The sequence below is a fragment of the Bos mutus genome, chromosome 11 (assembly GCF_027580195.1).
Source record: "Bos mutus isolate GX-2022 chromosome 11, NWIPB_WYAK_1.1, whole genome shotgun sequence".
Taxonomy (NCBI): Eukaryota; Metazoa; Chordata; class Mammalia; order Artiodactyla; family Bovidae; genus Bos; species Bos mutus.
The window spans coordinates 100,455,429-100,471,052 of NC_091627.1; the positions used below are offsets into that span (position 1 = coordinate 100,455,429).

Consider the following 15,624-nt stretch of genomic DNA (forward strand, 5'->3'; position numbering starts at 1 on the left):
GTCTGGTTGGAGCGATGACACGGTTAGTTTTTTCATTTTTTGTGTTATAATGGTGCTTATTTGCTGCTTAATAATTTTGCAAAGCAAGCTAGGAGAGAAGGCCAGGCTGGCTTTGGCCTTCACGTGTGTGGCCTCCCTGGGGAGCCACTGCCCCTTACAGGCCCCTCTCCTTCCTGGTAGAGAGAACACATGATGAGCTGCTACTGGGAGCAGCCTCGGCCCATGGCCCCACGCCACGACCCCAGCAGGCCCTACGCAGAGCAGTACCGCATAGACGCCCAGCAGTTTGCACGCCTGTTCCAGCTCGTCTCGCCGTGGACCTGCGGGGCCCACACGGAAATCCTCGCAGAAAGGACTTTCAGGCTTCTGGACGAAAACATGGACCACCTTATCGAATTCAAAGCATTCGTGAGCTGCCTCGGTATGACTCTGTGGGTCTTTTCTTCAGTGAGTTCATACGGGATGTGAATCTGTGAACACAAGACAAAGGGATAGTGAAGCAGGCACATCCACTCAATGAAATAGATCTGTGACTCGCCCGATGTGGTTTGGGGACTTTAGAAAGCCCTCTGCAGGCTCCTCTCATGACCCCTCTTATGCTTCCTAAGGGTCACGGTGGGGAGGGGAGGCCAGGTGCTCAACATTAAAGGTCATTGACCATGTGCTTCTGGGCACCCAGGGTGTGGTGATGGGTTGTTAGGAGACACCTTCCTAACTCATTTAAAAAAACAAACACACACTTTTTAATTGAAGTGTATTTGATTTATAATATTGTATAAATTTCAGATATACAGCACAGAGATTCAGTTGTACAAGTCATATATGTATGTGTGTGTATATATATATATTTTTTTTTTCAGATTCTTTTCCCCTATAGATTATTACCCAATATTGATTATAGTTCCTTGTAATACAAGGAACTATACAATAGATCCTTACTGGTTGTTTATTTTACACATAGTGGTGTGTATGTTAATCCTCACCTCATTTGTCCTTCCCACTACCCACGTTCCTAACTCTTGCAGCTAAAATTAAAATCTTTCTGAAGCTGTGAGGCCAGATAAGATTCCCAAGGTTATCTTGCAGCTCTTCTCACATTTTCTTTCCACACACACTGTGTCTGGAGAGGTGGGAGATGAAGTGTCAGGTCAACAAACACTGCCTCACTACGTTCTCTCTACACTGACTGTGTCCTGACACCTGGATTTGAACCATTTGCCTCTGCTCAGTCTCTCTCTCTCTCCTTTAATTTTGCAGATATTATGTATAATGGAGAAATGAATGAGAAAATTAAACTGTTATATCGGCTTCATATCCCTCCAGGTAAGAAATTCTAAGTAGAAAATGAGGCTCTGTTGTGCCTTGACCTGGATCAACTTTGAGCATGACCTTGAGGTTCTTCTCTTTTTAAACGTATTTAAACTTGAGGCAAGACATTTCTAGTTTGGAGGGGCTGGACAGGTTTGACGTACCATGTTGTGTGGCCTGTGGCAGGGGTTCCCAAACCCGAGTGTGCATCAGAATCATTTGGGCAGCCTGTTATAACACAGGATGCCTGGCCTACCTGTTCTGATTCACTGGGTCTGAGGACCACACTTCAAGAACCACCAGCCTGTGGGATGTGGGGGAAACAAACCTTGGTTGCCTCTATAGATGGTTATTGTAGCTTACTGTTTTGTCTTGTTGTTTCCAATGAGGCAAAACTGGTATATAATATTGTATTTAGTTTCAGGTGTAAAACATAATGGTTCAGTCTTTGTATACACCACAAAGTGATCACCACAGTAAATCTCGTTACCATTTGTCACCATAAAATTGACCTCCTTCACCTGTTTTGCCCACCTCTCAACCACTTTCTCTTCTGATAACCATCTGACCTCTGTATCAAGGAGTTTTATTTGTTTCATTTTTTAGATTGCACATATAACTGAAACTGTATAATATTTGTCTTTCTCTGACTTATTTGCTTAGCATAATGCCCTCAAGGTCCATCTATATTGTTGCAAATGATAAGATTTTCTTCCTTTTTCTGGCTGAGTAGTATTCTGTTGTGTGTATGTATGCGTGTGTGCAACTTTACTGAATTCATATATACCAAGAGTGTTTTAGTGGAACCTTTAAGGTTTTCTACATATGGTATCATGTCATCTGCTTCCCTTGTGGCTCAGATGGTTAAGAATCCGCCTGTAATGCGGGAGACCTGGGTTTGATCCCTGGGTTGGGAAGACGGCCTGGAGAAGGGAAGGGCTACCCACTCCAGTATTCTGGACCATAGAATTCCATGGACTGTATAGTCTATGGGGCTGCAAAGAGTTGGACACGATTGAGCAGCTTTCACTTTCACTTAAGATTTTCTACATATGGTGTCACGTCATCTACAGATAGTGACAGTTTTACTTCTTCCTTCCCAACATGGATGCCTTTCATTTCCTGTTCCTGCCTGTTTGTCTGGCAAACACTTCCAGTAGTGTGTTGAATAAAAGTGGGCAAAAGTAGGCATCCTTGTTTTGTTCCTGATCTTAGAGGAAATGGCTTTTAGCTTTTCACCATTGAGTATGATGTTAGCTGTATTTGTCATATGGCCTTTATTACATTGAGGTGCATTACCAAAATCACTGCAGATGGTGACTGCAGCCATGAAATTAAGACGCTTGCTTCTTGGAAGAAAAGTTATGACCAACCTAGACAGCATATTAAAAAGCAGAGGCATTGCTTTGCCAACAAAGGTCCGTCTAGTCAAAGCTTTGGTTTTTCCGGTGGTCATGTATGGATGTGAGAGTTGGACTATAAAGAAAGCTGAACCCTGAAGAGTTGATGCTTTTGAACTGTGGTGTTGGAGAAGACTCTTGAGAGTCCCTTGGACAGCAAGGAGATCAAACCAGTCCATCCTAAAGGAAATCAGTCCTGAATATTCACTGGAAGGACTGATGCTGAAGCTGAAACTCCAGTACTTTGGCCACCTGATGCGAAGAGCTGACTCATTGGAAAAGACTCTGATGCTGAAGGTGGGAGGAGAAAGGGATGACAGAGGATGAGATGGTTGGATGGCATCACCAACTCAATAGACATGAGTTTGAGTAAGCTCCAGGAGTTGGTGATGGACAGGGAAGCCTGGCATGTTGTAGTCCATGGGGTTGCAAAGAGTCGAACATGGCTGAGCAATTGAACTGAACATTTCCTAAATAACCACTTTAAGAATTTTTATCATAAATGTATACTAAATTTTGTCATGCTTTTTCTGCATCTGTTGAGACAATCAAAATTCTCCAAGCCAGCCTTCAGCAATACGTGAACCGTGAACTTCTAGATGTTCAAGCTGGTTTTAGAAAAGGCAGAGGAACCAGAGATCAAATTGCCAACATCCGCTGGATCATAGAAAAAGCAAGAGAGTTCCAGAAAAACATCTATTTCTGCTTTATTGATTATGCCAAAGCCTTTGACTGTGTGGATCACAAAAACCTGTGGAAAATTCTGAAAGAGATGGGAATACCAGACCACCTGACCTGCCTCTTGAGAAACCTGTATGCAGGTCAGGAAGCAACAGTTAGAACTGGACATGGAACAGCAGACTGGTTCCAAAAGGAAAAGGAGTACATCAAGGCTGTATATTGTCACCCTGCTTATTTAACTTCTATGCAGAGTACATCATGAGAAACGCTGTGCTGGAAGAAGCACAAGCTGGAATCAAGATTGCCGGGAGAAATCTCAATAACCTCAGATATGCAGATGACACCACCCTTATGGCAGAAAATGAAGAACTAAAGAGCCTCTTGATGAGAGTGAAAGAGGAGAGTGAAAAAGTTGGCTTAAAGTTCAACATTCAGAAAACGAAGATCATGGCATCTGGTCCCATCATTTCAAGGCAAATAGATGGGGAAACAGTGGAAACAGTGTCAGACTTCATTTTGGGGGGCTCCCAAATCACTGCAGATGGTGACTGTAGCCATGAAATTAAAAGATGCTTACTCCTTGGAAGGAAAGTTATGACCAACCTAGATAGCATATTCAAAAGCAGAGACATTACTTTGCCAACAAAGGTCCATCTAGTCAAGGCTATGGTTTTTCCAGTGTTCATGTATGGACGTGAGAGTTGGACTGTGAAGAAAGCCGAGCGCCGAAGAATTGATGCTTTTGAACTGTGGTGTTGGAGAAGACTCTTGAGAGTCCCTTGGACTGCAAGGAGATCCAACCAGTCCATCTTAAAGGAGATCAGTCCTGGGTGTTCTTTGGAAGGACTGATGCTAAAGCTGAAACTCCAGTACTTTGGCCACCTCATGTGAAGAGTTGACTCATTGGAAAAGACCCTGATCCTGGGAGGGATTGGGGGGCAGGAGGAGAAGGGGACAACAGAGGATGAGATGGTTGGATAGCATCATCGACTCAACAGACATGAGTTTGGGTCAACTCCGGGAGTTGGTAATGGACAGGCAGGCCTGGCGTGCTGCAATTCATGGGGTTGCAAAGAGTTGGACACGACTGAGCAACTGAACTGAACTGAACTGAGACAATCATACAATTTTTATCCTTGATTTTTGTTGATGTTGATTTATGGATGTTGATACATCCTTACATTCCTGTAATAAATCCCACTTGATCATGGTAAATAATTCTTTTAATATATGTTTGAATTAGATATGCTCATACTTTGGGGTTTTTACATCTATTTTCATCAGGGATATGGGCCTATAATTTTTTCTTTATGGTATCCTTGTTTGGATTTGATATGGGGGTAATTCAGGCCTTTTAAAACGACTTTTGAAGCATTCTCTCTTCAGTTTTTTTTGAGTTTGAGAAGTTTAGGTATTAAATCTTGAATGTTGGTAGAATTCACTAGTGAAACCATCTGGTCCTGGGGTTTTGTTTGTTGTTGTTGAGTCACTCAGTCGTGTCTGATTATTTGTGACCCCATGGACTGTAGCGTGCCAGGCTTCCCTGTCCTTCATTATCTCCTGGAGTTTGCTCAAACTCATGTCCATTGAGTCAGTGGTGCCATCCAACCATTTAATCCTCTGTCACCCCCTTCTCCTGCCCTCAATCTTTCCCAGCATCAGGGTCTTTTCCAATGAGTTGGCTCTTCCCAGCGGGTGGCCAAAGTATTGGAGCTTCAGCTTCAGCAACAATTGCTGGCTCAATATTCTTTTCTTTTTAAATTAATTCATTTTAATGGAGGATAATTTCTTTACAATATTGTGATGGTTTTTGCCATACATCATGTACTATTGATCTGTTGAGATTTCCTGTTTGTTCATGATTCAGTTTTGGAAGACTGTATGTTTCTAAGAATTTACCCTTTTCCTCTAGGTTATTCATTTTGTTGTATAATTGTTCATGAGTTTCTCACGATCTTTTGTCTGTAATATCAGTTGTAACTTCTCTTTCATTTCTGACTTTGAGCTCTCTTTTTCTTGGTAAGACTAGGTAAAGGTTTGTCAATTTTGTTGATCTTTTCAAAGAAACAGGTCTTAGTTTTATTGACTTTTTCTAGTGTCTTTTTAATCTCTATTTCATTTATTGCTATTAATTTCCATTAGAACTGATTTTGATGTATCTTGTAGAATTTGAAATGTTATATTTCCATTTTCATTTGTCTCAAGGTAGTTTTAAAATTTTCTCCTTGATATCTTTCTTGACCTACTGGTTGTTTAACCTCGACATAATTTGTGGTTTTTCCAGTTTGTTTGTTCGGTAATTGATTTCTAGTTTCATACTATGGGGTTGGAAAAAAATGCTTGATATGATTTCAGTCATCTTAAATGTATTGAAACTTGTTTTCTTGGAGAATGTTCCTTGTGCACTTGAGAATATGTATTCTGCTACTTTGGGATAGAATGTGTTGTATATGTGTGTGGTTTAAGGCTGATGCTTCATTATTGATTTTCTGTCTCGATGTTCTATCCATTAATGTAAGTGAGGTCTTAAAGTCCCCAACTAGTGCTGTATTGCTGTCAGCTTCTCCCTTTAGGTCTGTTAATATTGGCCTTATTTATTTAGGTGTGCCTCTCCTGGGTGCATCAGTACTTACACGTTATATCTCCTTGTCGGATTGACCCCTTTCTAGCTTTTGTTTCAGTCTGTCTAGTGTAATATAACGGAGAAGGCAATGGCACCCCACTCCAGTACTCTTGCCTGGAAAATCCCATGGACGGAGGAGCCTGGTAGGTTGCAGTCCATGGGGTCGCTAGAGTCGGACACGACTGAGCGACTTCACTTTCACTTTTTACTTTTCACTTTCACGCATTGGAGAAGGAAATGGCAACCCACTCCAGTGTTCTTGCCTGGAGAATCCCAGGGACGGGGGAGCCTGGTGGGCTGCCGTCTATGGGGTCACACAGAGTCGGACACGACTGAAGTGACTTAGCATAGCATAGCATAGTGTAATATAAGCATAGCCACCCCAGCTTTCTTTCTGTGTTCATTTGCAGGGACTGTCTTTTCCATCCCGTCACTTTCAGCTTGCGGCCTACTATCTGAGTGGGCCTTCTGTAGGCAGCATATGGATGAGTCCTGTTTTTTCATCCATTCAGTCAGTCTTTTTTTATTGGAGAATTTAGTCTGTTTACATTTAAAGTAATTACTGATAGACATGTACTTACTGCTGTCTTGTTAATTGCTTGTTGTAGTTCCTCTCTTTTCCTTTTTTCTCTCTTCCCTTGTGGTTTGATGACCTGTGGTGTTACATTTAGATATCTTTCTCATCTTTTGTGTAGGTTTTTGCCATGTGGTTATCACAAGTTTCATTATGACAGCCTATAGATACAGATATAGATATCTATATATAGATCTATACCAATCAGTTTTGATAGCAACTTAAGTTTACATGTATTCTAAGAATTATGTATTTTTACTCCCTCTTCCTACATTTTACTTCAGATGTGAAGTTTTACATATTTTATTTTTTTATATCCTTTGGCCTGTTATGCTTTACTTAATTGTACTGCTTTTTTCTTTTAACCATTTCACTAACTTTGTAGGTGGTTGAGCAATCTCTATATTGCCTTTATCAGTGAGATTTTGACTCTGTTATATTTTCTTGTTGCTAGTTAGGACTTTTTCTTTCTAGCTTAAAGAAGTCCATTTAACCTTTCTTATAAGGCTGGTTCAGCGGTGGTAGAGGCCTTTATCTGTTGTTTGGAAATGGTCTATCTCCCCTTCAGTTCTGAATAACAACCTTGCTGGGTGGAATACTCGTGATTGGAAGTTTTTTCCTTTTAGCACTTGGAAAGCATTGTGCCACTCCCTCTGGCCTGCAGTTTCTGCTGAAAAATCAGCTCATAGTCTTATAGGGGTTCCACTGTACATAACAACATTGTTTAACAGACGGAAGAGAAATATTCCAGATGATCTGATACCACATCAGGTTATACAGGGATGAACAGTATTCTAGAAGATGACTAAACCTGGAGTTTTCATTGCAAAAAAATTGATCGATATGTAGGTATTGGTCATTTTACTCAGCTAGTTGCACTAATTGGACTTCCAGAAGACAACTTCCTGGAAGAACATTAGATCCATTAGGAAGAAGCATCAAAACCAGCTACTGAGAATGATGTATTGGAATTGGTAAATGAAGACAAATGAATGAGGCATTGGAGGCTTCCTGTAAGAGAGCCTGCTGAGAGTGGAGCTGACAGCATGGGCTCTGTTCCTCCTGGGAACTCCAGGATGCAGGGAATACATTGTCAGACTTGCAGAGCAGCTCCCAGAGGTGTCCCTGCTGCTCTGGATCCATGTGAAGTGATGTTTTCAAAATGATGACTCAAGTAAAATTGGAGCTGCTTCAGTCTTTGTATTCAGCTTTAGGTGAAGAAGTAGAGATTTCTTCCTGAGGTTGTTTACATGCAAGAGTGCATTTGCTGTTCAAAAGAAGATTTTTTTCAGGAGTTGAGTTAGGTGGCTCAGTGGTAAAGAATCCTCCTGCCAATGCAGGAGACATGGGTTTGATCCCCATTCCAGGAAGATCCTACATGCCTCAGAATAACTAAGCCTCTGTGCCACAACTATTGAGCCCATGCTCTAGAGCCCGGGAACTGTGAATACTGATCCCATACACCACAGCTACTGAAGCCCATGCACCTGGAGTCTGTGCTCTGCAACAAGAGAAGCTACCACAATGAGAAGCCCGTGTGGCAGAGTAACTCGCCACAACTAGAGAAAAGCCTGTGCAGCAGCGAGGACCCAGCACAGCCAAAAATAAGTGTCTTTTAAAAGTTAAGTTAAAAAGAAAAATGTTATAAATGATTCCAATTTACTGTTTATTAAAGATAGTTTTATTTTGCTGCGTTGCACATAGTGCCAGATCTTAGTTCCCTGACTGAGGATCAAATCTGTTCCCCTCTGCAGTGGAAGCACAGAGTCCTAACCACTGGACTGCCAGGGAAGTCTCAAAGGTAGTTATTTTAAAAAGGACTTAAAATGTTGAAGACCTGAGTGAACTTCATTGAGAATTGGAAGATCACATGAAAACATGAATGTGCACTGACAAAGTATGGATTCAAAGCAGAAATTCATCTTAGAAAAATATGAGGTTATAAATGCTTCATTAATGATGTTTCATCAGTATTATAATTTGAATCCTCAAGCATAATTATAGACTAAAACAGCAATATCTATATAAATGAGTTTATATCAATATCTGTATAAATTTTTAAATACATGATATGAAAAAATGTTGGCTGGATTGAAAATTCACTCATATAATGGGACTTCCCTGATCAAGGAACTAGATTCTGTGTGTTGCAACTAAGAGCAAAGATCCTGCATATTGCACCTAAGACCCAGTGTAGCCAAATAAATACTAAAAACAGGAAACCAAAATTCAGTCATATTATCAAAAAAACTCAGATTTGTTAGTAAGGGAGAATCATCATACGCTTGAAGTAAAACAGAAACATCTGAGCCATTCAAATTCTCAGTACTGGCAAGAAAGCAGTTTCTATCAAGTACAGCAATATGCCATTTGCTTCTACCTTCTTGTCCAAATAGTTTCTCAGTGATGGTGACAGTCCATTTGAAGAGGTTATTATTTAAAAATCCTAATCAGGAATCGCATGGAGACATTTCAGTATAATATCAGTATGAAAACTAATACTAAAAGTCCTGAGCACGCTAAGATTTCAGGACCACTTGACTCATTTTGTTACTTGGCAAAATGTATTTTGTACCATTGCCCTTGATTAAAGAGTGCACCTTGGAAGTTCAAGTCCATTGACAGAATGGCTCCACTTTCGAAGTCTGTGCAGTACAACTGAAAATATACTAGATCTTGCAAGGTGGCCATGCTCACTGCTCTACCACCAACACTGAAATACACTAAATCTTTGCATGACATTGTCTGCTTTGTCCAGAATACCTGCAGATAAGACCCAGAAGTACTGATATGAATATATATGGGCTTCCCATATATATTGAGTAGGTCAGTGGTAAAGAATCCACCTGCCAGTGCAGGAGATACAGGAGACTGGGGTTCGATCTCTGGGTCGGGATGATTCCCTGAAGGAAATGGCAACCTACTCCAGTATTCTTGCCTGAAAAATCCCACGGAGAAGCCTGGGGGCTACTGTCCACAGGATCACAAAGAGACTTTAGTGCCTGAACAACGACGACGACTACTCATATAAAACCGTAGATTTTGTGGAATATTCACTGAAGATGACAACCTTAGTAGTAGTATGGAATGGGAAATCATGTGTTTGAAATTACTATCAAGACACACGGCATGGACAACTACTCTTTGTCTAAGAAAAAAAGTTGTGGCACCCAGGTCACGTCCACCATATTGGTTCTTCACTTTTTGGTCAGCCTTTTCTTCTGGTTATACTAAGAAACAATACTGAAGGTAAAATCTATAATCTCCTGCCCTTGAGACTGCGCTGATATGTGCGAATACCTGTTGGAACCCAAGGGACTGAAGGATCGTTACACCACTCTAAGGACCAGATTATTAATGGGCATGACCCAGTTGGCATACACGAAGAAGGCTTATCAGTTAACATGGAAATATGTGAACTAAATGATGACTATAGTCATGAAAGATCAAAACCTCCCCCGGAGACTGGAGACAGTCAGTCTGAAGACTCAGAGTCTAAAAATGGATGCTGTACTATGGAAACTTGCAAAGGTCAACTTCTCACAGGACCCAGAAGTGATAGTTTACATCTGATAACTTGGGCAGTACTGATGCCAGCTGCATCAGAAATGATACCAGGCTCATTCAGTTTGGTGACAGACAGCTGAGGCTAGATGTAAGTCTGATCTTTGGATTGGGATCCTGAGTTGAAAATATCACTTGAGGGTTTTGAAAAATATGAATAGTATAGAATAAAAACCTCCTAAGGAACATTTTATGAAATTAAAAGATTACATTGAACTTCTTATAATTTTATTTATTATTTATTACTGGCTGTGCTGAGTCTTCATTGGTTTTGCTTGGGCTTTCTCTGGTTGTGGTAAGCAGGGGCTACTCTGTACTGCAGTGTACTGGCTTCCATCTCAGTGGCTTCTCTTGTTGCGGAGCACAGGGTGTGGGGCACTCGGGCTTCACTAGTTCCAGCTCTCGGGCTCTAGAGCACAGGCTCAGTAGTTGTGGCTCACAGGCTCAGTTGCTCCTCAGCACTTGGGATTTTCCCAGATCAGGGATAGAGCTCGTGTCTCCTGCATTGGCAGGCAGACTTTTTACCACTGAGCCACCAGAGAAGCTCCTCCACTGAACTTTCTAAAAGAGAAAAGCTAGTTGCTTAAGACCCCTGATATTATGCAAACTGTCAAGGAGCCACTAAGATTGGATTTGTGGTCCCAGTGAGTGTTCAGTATGCATCACAGCTCAGGAGGTTTTCTGGATTATATATCTGGGACACAAGTTGGAGAGTTTGGTTGATCTTCCTATCCTACTGATGACTTGGGTATACTGGAATTCCTAATTGATCCAAATGCAAGTCTGTGCTGTTAGAAGTTGATTGCTGTTTCCAGCCACCATGGAGAGGTAGAGAGGGGTACTGTTTGGCTTTTTCAAGAAGAAAATATGATGGAAAATGGTATTATTATTTAACATTTTATTTTGTATTGGTTGTTGTTGTTCAGTTGCTCGGTTGTGTCCAACTCTTTGCGACCCCATGGACTGCAGCATGCCAGGCTTCCCTGTCCTTCACTATCTCCTGCAGTTTCCTGAAACTCATGTCCGTTGAGTCGGTGATGCCATCCAAGCATCTCATCCTCTGTTGCCCCCTTTTCCTCCTGCCCTCAGTCTTTCCCACCATCAGCGTCTTTTCAATGAGTCAGCTCTTTGCATCAGATGGTCAAAGTATTGGAGCTTCAGCATCAGTCAGTGAATATTCAGGGTTGATTTCCTTTAGGGTTGACTGGTTTGATCTCCTTGCTATCTGAGGGACTCTCAAGAGTCTTCTCTAGTACCACAGTTCAAAACATTAATTCTCTGGCCCTCAGCATTCTTTATGGTCCAACTCTCACATCCATACATGACCAATGGAAAAACTAGTTTTGACTACACAGACCTTTGTCAGCAAATGATGTCTCTGCCTTTTAATACACTGTCTAGGTTTGTCATAGCTTACCTTCCAAGGAGTAAGTGTCATTTAATGTCATGGCTGCAGTCACCCTCCACAGTGATTTTGGAGACCAAGAAAATAAAGTCTCTCACTGTTTCCATTGTTTCCCCATCTATTTGCCATGAAGTGATGGGACTGGATGCCATGATCTTAGTTTTTTGAATGTTGAGTTTTAAGCCAGCTTTTTCACTCTCCTCTTTCACCTTCATCAAGAGACTCTTTAGTTCCTCTTCTCTTTCTGCCATTAGAGTCATCTGCATATCTGTGGTTATTGATATTTCTTCCCCAGCAATCTTGATTCCAGCTTGTGCTTCATCCAGCCTGGCATTTCGCATGATGTACTCTGTATATAAGTTAAATAAACAAGTTGATAATAGACAGCCTTGACATATTCCTTCTCCAATTTTGAATCAGTCTGTTGTTCCTGTCTGGGTCTAACTGTTGCTTCTTGCCTGCATACAGGCTTCTCAGGAGGCAGGTAACATGGTCTGGTATTCCCATCTCTCTAAGAATTTTCCAGTTTGTTGTGATCTACACAGTCAAAGACTTTAGTGTAGTCAATGAGGCAGAAATAGATGTTTTTCTGGAATTCTGTTACTTTTTCTATGATGTAATAGATGTTGGCAATTTGACCTCTGGTTCCTCTGCCTTTTCTAAATCCAGCTTTTACATGTGGAAGTTCTCAGTTCACGTACAGTTGAAGCCTCACTTTTAGAATTTTGAGCATTGACTTTACTAGGGTGTGAGATGTGTTCAATTATGCAGTAGTTTGAACATAATGTTTGGCAGTGCCCTTCTTTGGGATTGGAATGAAAACTTACCTTTTCTAGTCCTATGGCCACTACTAAGTTTTCCAAATTTGCTGGCATATTGAGTGCAGCACTTTCACAGCATCACCTTTTAGGATTTGAAATAGCTATTTCAAATAGCTCAGGAATTCCATCTCCTCCACTAGCTTTGTTCATACTGATGCTTCCTAAGGCCCACTTGACTTCCTACTCCAGGATATCTGGCTCTAGGTGAGTGACCACACCATTGTGGTTATCTGGGTCATTAAGACCTTTTCTGACAGTCCTTCTGTGTATTCTTGCCACCTCTTCTTAATCTTTTCTTTTTCTTCTTTTAGGTCCTTGCCATTTCTGTCCTTTATTGTGCCCATTTTGGATGAAATGTTCCCTTGGTATCGCTAATTTTCTTGAAGAGATCTCTAGTTTTTCCCATTCTATTGTTGTTTTGTATTTCTTTGCATTGTTCACTTAGGCTTTCTTATCTCTCCGTGCTATGCTTTGGAACTCTGCACTCAGATGGGTGTGTCTTTCCCTTTCTCCTTTGTATTGGAGCGTAGCCGAGCACACTGTTGTGATAGTTTCAGGTGGACAGCAAAGGGACTCAGCCATACATATACATGTGTCCACTCTCCCCTAAACTCCTTTCCCATCCAGGCTGCCACATGACATTGTAGGCCCTTGTTGGCTATCTATTTTAAATATAGCAGTGTGTACATGTCCATCCCAAACTCATTATCCCTCCCCACCAGCAACCATAAGCTCATTTGGAAAATGGTATTACTTTGATGACTGTAGTGTAAAGTGCATCTGAAGGCCAAACAGTGTTGAAAGCAGTCTGTGTCCTCTTCTGCCAGAGATAAGCAGCTTTCAGTGGAACTGGTGTTTTTCCCCCACAAGCATCCCATTCAGAAAGTGATGAGATAGCAGTGGTGCTGACAGCGTTTCAGGGAATGGACGTGTGCCCCGACTAATGATAGTCCCTGCAGCCACAGGGAGACGTCTGTGCGGGTGTCTGTTGAAGCCGTGCGCTTATCCACCCGTCACACAGACATCTGAGATCAGGAGTTTCAGATAACCGAATGCAAATCCTTCATCCAACTTTTAATTTGTGCAGAATGTGAAGTGAGACACAGTGAAAAAGCATTAATAGGGTTGTCTCTTAATCCATGTATAGTGCTCAACTGTGATTTACAGGTATACTGGACTGTCAGAACAAGATTACATTGATAGTTCATAATTTCATTTTAAAAGGTTGAAAGAACATTTGAGGATTGTATAGACTCTGTGGACTGTTTTTCCTAATGCACTGTAGCTTACATTTCTGAAAGAGTAGATAACAGGATGAGCATTTTCCAGTGAGCTCCCAGCCTCCTCCACTGTGCCCTGGGGTCCAGTCCAGGTCCAGGTGCTTAATGCTGAGATGGAGGGGAGAGAGGTTGTCGAGCACTGCTCTGAGGTTGGCTGGCCTTTTCTGGCTCCCTGTCACTGTTGATGCTTGACCTACCTCCTCTCTGTGCTCCTGTGTGTGTGTATTAGTTCTTTTGAGAGCATCCTCCTAGAGTGACTTTTGTACACGTTTCTCCTGTCTGATATGCTGAGCTCTTTTAGGGTAGGAATCTAGTATATGCTTGACATCCCAGTGGCTGTTACCTAGGAAGCAGTTTCTATGGTGACTGCCTCAAGTACTATCCAGTGTTTGTAATTTTCCTCCTATTCAGTGTGAGTGGGCTTCCTTGATAGCTAGTTGGTCAAGAATCTGCCTGCAATGCAGGAGACCCCAGTTTGATTCCCAGGTTGGGAAGATCTGCTGGAGAAGGGATAGGCTACCCACTCCAGTATTCTTGGGCTTCCCTTGTGGCTCAGCTGGTAAAGAATCCGCCTGCAGTGCAGGAGAGCTGGGTTCAATCCCTGGGTTGGGAAGATCCCCTGGAGAAGGGAAAGGCTACCCAATCCAGTATTCGGGCCTAGAGAATTCCATGGACTGTATAGGGGGTCACAAAGAGTTAGACACGACTGAGTGACTTTCACTTTCAGCGTGAGTGGATTCTCACATGTGTCACTGCGTAGAATATGTTTTGGGCAAAGTTGGAAAAAAGAAATGACTCAATAACTTTGGGGGTGGGGAGTGGCGGTGACGGTGAATAAAGACCAGTGGAAAAGACGACAACCCCAAGCATCCTCCACCTTTCGAACCCCAGAAACTTACTTCGCAAGCAGGAAGGAGGGTAGCTTATCAAGGCTGTGGTGCCATCTTGTGGCTATTTGTTGGATCACAACAGAATTTTGCCTTTTATTTATTCTCAGTGATTGGCTGTTTTGAAGTTTCAACATTTAAAAAATGAGGACCCTTCATTTGCAGTCCCTTTTACAATTTGTTTGGTAACAGCTTTATTGGTTTATAATCCACATACCATAGAATTGACTCACTGGATGTGTATAGTGTCTGATTTTTAGTATACCCATTACAAACCATCATCACAATTTTAGAATATTTTTATCCCCCCCAAAGAGCCTGCACCCTTATTTACTGTCCCCAGTCCGCACGTTTGCCCCCTGCTTCCAGATACATCTGTTCTGGGCTTCTCCTGTAAATGGAGTCACACTGCATGCACCCCGTGTCTGCCTGCTTTCAGTTAGTATGTCTTCAGGGCTCACCCACGTCGTGACATCAGTGCTTCCTCCTTTCAGCAGCTGAATTGCTACTCTGCCGGGTCTGCCGTAATTTGTTCATTTCAATTGATGAGTACTTGGTTGGGTTTGTTTGGGGCTTCCCTGATGGCTCAGTCGGTGAACAATCTGTACTTTTTGGCTCTTTGGAACAAACACTGCCGTGAACATTTGTGTACAGGTTCTGAGTGGGAATGTTGTCATTTCCTTTTGATATATACCTAGGAGTGGACTTGGTAAAAATGGCAACTTAATGACTTAATTTTTGGTAACTGCCAAACTGTTTTCCAAAATGGTTATGCCATTTCATATTCACACCAGCAGTGTATTAGAGTTCTGATATAATTGTAGTTTTGTGTATTTCCAGAAAACTCATAACAGGCTTTGAATTCAGGAAAGCTTTTTTCAGTTTTAGCTAGAAGTTATTTAAGTATACCATGATGTGCTAATTACTGAAAAAAAATTACATCATCCAGAGGTGTTACGTACTTCTAGAATTTATGTGTGTATGTATATACATACTTATAATTTGAAATCAATTTTTAACCACATGGACATTTTTCTAGGTCAGTATTGGCAGTGTCTTATGAATTTGTGTCACTGCAGTA

The 15,624-nt window shown here is 41.6% G+C and overlaps 1 protein-coding gene across 4 annotated transcripts in view; it reads left to right on the forward strand.

Annotated features, from left to right (window-relative positions):
* The window catches only part of TBC1D8 (TBC1 domain family member 8), a 141,047-nt gene that overhangs the window by 120,905 nt on the left and 4,518 nt on the right, over positions 1–15,624 (forward strand). For all 4 annotated transcript variants that reach the window (XM_070379945.1, XM_070379946.1, XM_070379948.1 and 1 more), the window contains 2 exons: positions 181–421; positions 1,258–1,323. In XM_070379945.1, coding sequence (XP_070236046.1) covers positions 181–421; positions 1,258–1,323 — 307 coding nt within the window. The remainder of the gene's footprint in view (positions 1–180; positions 422–1,257; positions 1,324–15,624) is intronic.